The sequence below is a fragment of the Branchiostoma belcheri genome, unplaced genomic scaffold, assembly GCF_001625305.1.
Source record: "Branchiostoma belcheri isolate BF01 breed outbred unplaced genomic scaffold, Haploidv18h27 scaffold86, whole genome shotgun sequence".
NCBI classification, from domain to species: domain Eukaryota; kingdom Metazoa; phylum Chordata; class Leptocardii; order Amphioxiformes; family Branchiostomatidae; genus Branchiostoma; species Branchiostoma belcheri.
In genome coordinates this window covers 1,040,696-1,045,414 of record NW_017804531.1, presented here as the reverse complement: position 1 = coordinate 1,045,414, position 4,719 = coordinate 1,040,696, and the positions used below count along the sequence as shown (strand labels likewise).

At 44.2% G+C, this 4,719-nt stretch overlaps 1 protein-coding gene across 3 annotated transcripts in view; it reads left to right on the top strand.

Moving 5' to 3' along the window:
* LOC109487168 overlaps positions 1-4,719 on the top strand; it is a 29,264-nt gene that overhangs the window by 12,754 nt on the left and 11,791 nt on the right. The window contains exon 1 of one of the 3 annotated variants that reach the window (XM_019791151.1): positions 1,220-1,457. The exons of the other annotated variants lie outside the window; for them this stretch is intronic. Coding sequence (XP_019646710.1) covers positions 1,377-1,457 — 81 coding nt within the window. The 5' untranslated portion in view covers positions 1,220-1,376. Of the gene's footprint in view, positions 1-1,219; positions 1,458-4,719 lie in introns of those variants that run through there. 3 annotated transcript variants of the gene reach the window in all.

The following is a 4,719-nucleotide window of genomic DNA, read 5'->3' as shown; positions in this document are numbered from 1 at the left end:
TGGACGTAACGGGAAACACAACATTAATTTTCTTAGGCCTGACCGGATTCATCAAAAGAGAATGAAGGTAGGGTTGATTCACCTTACTACATTATTTACTGCCTTCAAAGAAGAACCTAACCTCATGATAGCAAGGAGCTAGTAACGTCATTTATATCATATAAGAGCAAGAGGAGTAGCAGAAGTATAAGTTTTCCAGATATTACATGTATATAGTATGACTCTGTAAAAGCAATTAGCCTTCGGGCATGAACTTTAATTACTTAATTGTAGCTACTTAACGATGTCCTTTTGTTGTGACCTGTACTTCACCCAGTGGGTATGTGTGTACAATAAAGGTCTTCATTAATTCAATAGAGCTATTCTAATTAAAAGAATGGCCAGGAAATGACTAAAAATTCAGTTCTACCGCCGTGAAATTGTTTTTGGATGCCAAAGTCTGGATTATCGATTCTCCGTACAAACCTGTGATTCACACCTCGCATCCCTAGAAATACCCCTCAACCAACCAATAAATCAATATCTTTGTGTCTAAAGTAAACATAGACGTTAACTACTTTAAACACGTAACTACCCACACAGATAAACTTTCATGACATGATCACGTCCTCTTAACGTCGCCGCACCAGAAGTCTGCGAAGGAGGCTAGCAGCTAGCTTAGCGTAATGTAGAATGTACAAGTAGAGTCGGAATATTTTCTAGCCAGTACATAGTTCTTTATAGTACTCTGTCAGACACAGTAACCGTTGACCATATATGTAGCATTATGATAGATACATACCAACTAATAATCATTATTATTTGCCATACATCGTACCCGTGACAATCGTTGTGCAATAAACTTTGACTTGACTTATAACACCGAACGACTGGTTACACCCAATATATCAAAATATCAAACGAGAATTGGGAAATATCAAAAGAGAATGAGGGTAGGGTTGATTCAACTTACTACATTAAAAGAATGACCAGGAAATGGCATGAAAAACCCAGCTCTACCGGCGGGCGTGAACTTGTTTTTGGACCTCAAACTGTCAAAGTCCGGCTTCCCCGTACGAACCTATGACTCAACCCCGCATCCCTGGAAATCCCCTGAACTCGACACCCGAGCCTTTTGATTGGATGTCACGCGGTAAACCCACTTCCGGTGCCTGTCAGCGTCTCTGATTGGTTGTCAGGGCTCTGACGTCACGTCGTCAATAAGAGTAGGTCGGGACCCCGGCCAGGGTAAAGCGTTGCCTCTTGGCACGGTCTCCGCACTTTTCAGTACACCGCCGGAACAGATCGCACGCACCCAACTCACTGCAACTGTACGCAGTGAACAAGTGTAGTAACACCGCGGAAGTCTGGAAAAGGAGAGGGCGAAAAACTCCAAGATGAAAGAACAGAGCCAGAAGATCATCACAGGTGTAAGACTACTGGGGATTGAGAAGCGCTATGTCCCCAACAAACATTACGTAAGTACCATACGCACTAGCCTCCGCCAGGGCTTTCTACGGGAATACGGATCGTAGAATTCGGCAGAAAAGAGAGTAAAATTGGCCAAGGGAGTCCGGCCGCGGGGAGGTAGTTTCTTTCCCTCCGAAGGCCTGTCAAACCTACTAGGCGGCCAAACTCCCCGGCAATTATTCTCCTATATATAGCCAGCGTAGTTAGTTTGGTAGAGACTAAGTACTAGCCTCCATAGCATGCCAAAAACTGATTTTTTTTGGGGGGGGGGGGTTTCAGGGTCTTTGAGAGCTTTTATGTGCTATTTTCTAAATAACATATAGACAACATAGCCGGCCTGGTTGAATTACCCCCGTTTTTTAGAACTGGGCTAATCAGAAAACAGTCGAAGACCACCAAACCCCCAGGCTGCTACGAAGGCTACGTAAGGACACGGAGCTGCGAGCTAGCGATTTGTATACAGTCTTAAATTAACAGCCAAAACATAGTTTAGAGATTACTCTCAAAGCAGAGGTTAGTGGGTGAGATTGTGACCTTTTTATTCAATTCGATCACATGCCACTTTTTTTACTGTCGCTATCACCACCATATGATGCAATCTTCCCTAGCCTCTACCAGGCTTCGGCCAGTAGGCGGCTGGAAAGAGTAGAAACCGGGGGAGTTGGTCTGCTGGAGAGTACATTTTGTAGCAGACCAACTCCCTTGGCATGCCATCTCTATATTTGACCGATTTCTACTCTTTCCAGCCGCCTCCCGAAGCCTGGTAGAGGCCAAATCCGTTCCCACCAATCTCTGCTCTGAGAGTATTAAACGTTTTGTACATTGTATATGTACGGTCTTTGACCACGGCCAAAACATATATAGTTTAGATGCCAGCACGGTATCTTGTCACGATATGACTTGGGGCCCGAGAAGTTTTAGTACTTTACAAGTTTGTATTTTGTATCTATTGGCAATGATTCGTGCCGTAAAGTTGTCTTTGATTGATTGAATTAAATATTTGGGGGCGTGGTGGTCACCCTTCTCAGGAGGCATGTACTTTCACTTGTCTGTGTCACAGCAAGGTAGGGACTGCGAAAAAAAAAACGGTTTATTCCCGATTTCTATGAACGTGCTGGTATCTTTTTCGGTATTTTGTGTGTAGCGTGGTTTGAGATGACAGGGAAAAGGAAAAAATCCTGGTGAGAACCCTGACTACAAGTCGATTCTTTCGTACGTCCTATCTGTTCACTGCACCTAATCTGCACAGACAAGCCGCTCCCACCATTGTTGTTGTTAAACAGTAGCTACTTTTCAGGCGTTCTGTAGTTACCCTTCTAAAGTTACCCTTAAGGTACCCTTCTTAAGGGTACCTGGCCCATACGCTGTGAAAAAAAATCCTGGTGAGAACCCTGACTAGTACTAGTCGTTCTTTCGTCAGTTCCACCTGTTCACTGGACCAAATCCGCACAGGCAAGCCGCTCCCACCATTGTTCTTGTGAAACAGACTTGTTAGACATGATGACGATTTGTCTAACGTGGGCAGTAGATCTGATAATCTGGTCCTATTTGTGGTGACGGCACACTCAATACAAGTTTTTTTTTTAACTTATCATTGATTAATACCGCCACCAACACAGGGGGCAATACAAAGTCGTGTGAAGTGTAAAGTGCCTTTCACAAGATCGGTGGCATGTCAGGACTCGAACCAGGGACCTCTTGGTTCCGAGTCGAGTACTCTGCCGCTACGCCACAGGACCCCACAATTATATGCTATCCAGTCAGACATGATGACGATTTGTCTAACGTGGGCAACAGATCTGATAATCTGGTACTATTTTTTGCTGCCCAACCCATAAAGTTTTTGTCTATCGGTAATCATCTTCTTTCCAGTCTTTTACTGCCCAACTGTAAGGTTTAATGCTACACCTACATTTTCCGGGGTTTGGCTAGGTAATTAATAGGCGTATCACTTTCCCACATCGTAAAATAGAATGGGAATGCTGTGAATGGGTACAATTTTTTAAATACATTCCAACATGTAATCACAAGACGTGGTGACGGCACACTCAATACAAGTTTTTTTTAAAACTGATATTAATACCGCCACCAACACAGGGGACAATACAATACTCATTTTCCCCTGAGCGAAGTGAGGAAAGTCGTGTGAAGTGTAAAGTGCCTTTCACAAGATCGGTGGCATGTCAGGACTCGAACCCGGGACCTCTTGGTTCCGAGTTGGTCACGATTTGTCTAACGTGGGCAGTACATCTGATAATCTGGTCCTATTTTTTGCTGCCCAACCCATAAAGTTTTTGTCCATCGGTAAATCATCTTCTTTCCAGACGATTTGGTTTTTTACTGCCCAACTGTAAGGTTTAATGCTACACCTACATTTTCCGGGGTGCGGCAAGGTAATTAATAGGCGTATCACTTTCCCACATCGTAAAATAGAATGGGAATGCTGTGAATGGGTACAATTTTTTAAATACATTCCAACATGTAATCACAAGACGTGGTGACGGCACACTCAATACAAGTTTTTTTTAAAACTGATATTAATACCGCCACCAACACAGGGGACAATACAATACTCATTTTCCCCTGAGCGAAGTGAGGAAAGTCGTGTGAAGTGTAAAGTGCCTTTCACAAGATCGGTGGCATGTCAGGACTCGAACCAGGGACCTCTTGGTTCCGAGTCCAGTACTCTGCCGCTACGCCACAGGACCCCACAATTATATGCTATCCAGTCAGACATGGTCACGATTTGTCTAACGTGGGCAACAGATCTGATAATCTGGTACTATTTTTTGCTGCCCAACCCATAAAATTTTTGTCCATCGGTATTCATCTTCTTTCCAGACGATTTGGTCGTTTACTGCCCAACTGTAAGGTTTGTTTAAGGTTTACACCTACATTTTCCGGGGTGTGGCAAGGTAATTAATAGGCGTATCACTTTCCCACATCGTAAAATATGCACCTTGCTGTGCTATCAATGATGAAATCTCAATTTTCTGGGGTGTGGAGAGTCTCTCACTCACCCAATCCTCCACGATGTATACACACACACACTCACTTAGTGTGATACACACACACGCGCGAGTGCAAGCACACACACACACACACACACACATACGCACACGCACAGACACAGACGCACACACACACAAACACTGTGGTACGCACACACACACACACACACACACACACACACATACGCACACGCACAGACACAGACACACACGCACACACACACAAACACTGTGGTACGCACACACACACACACACGCG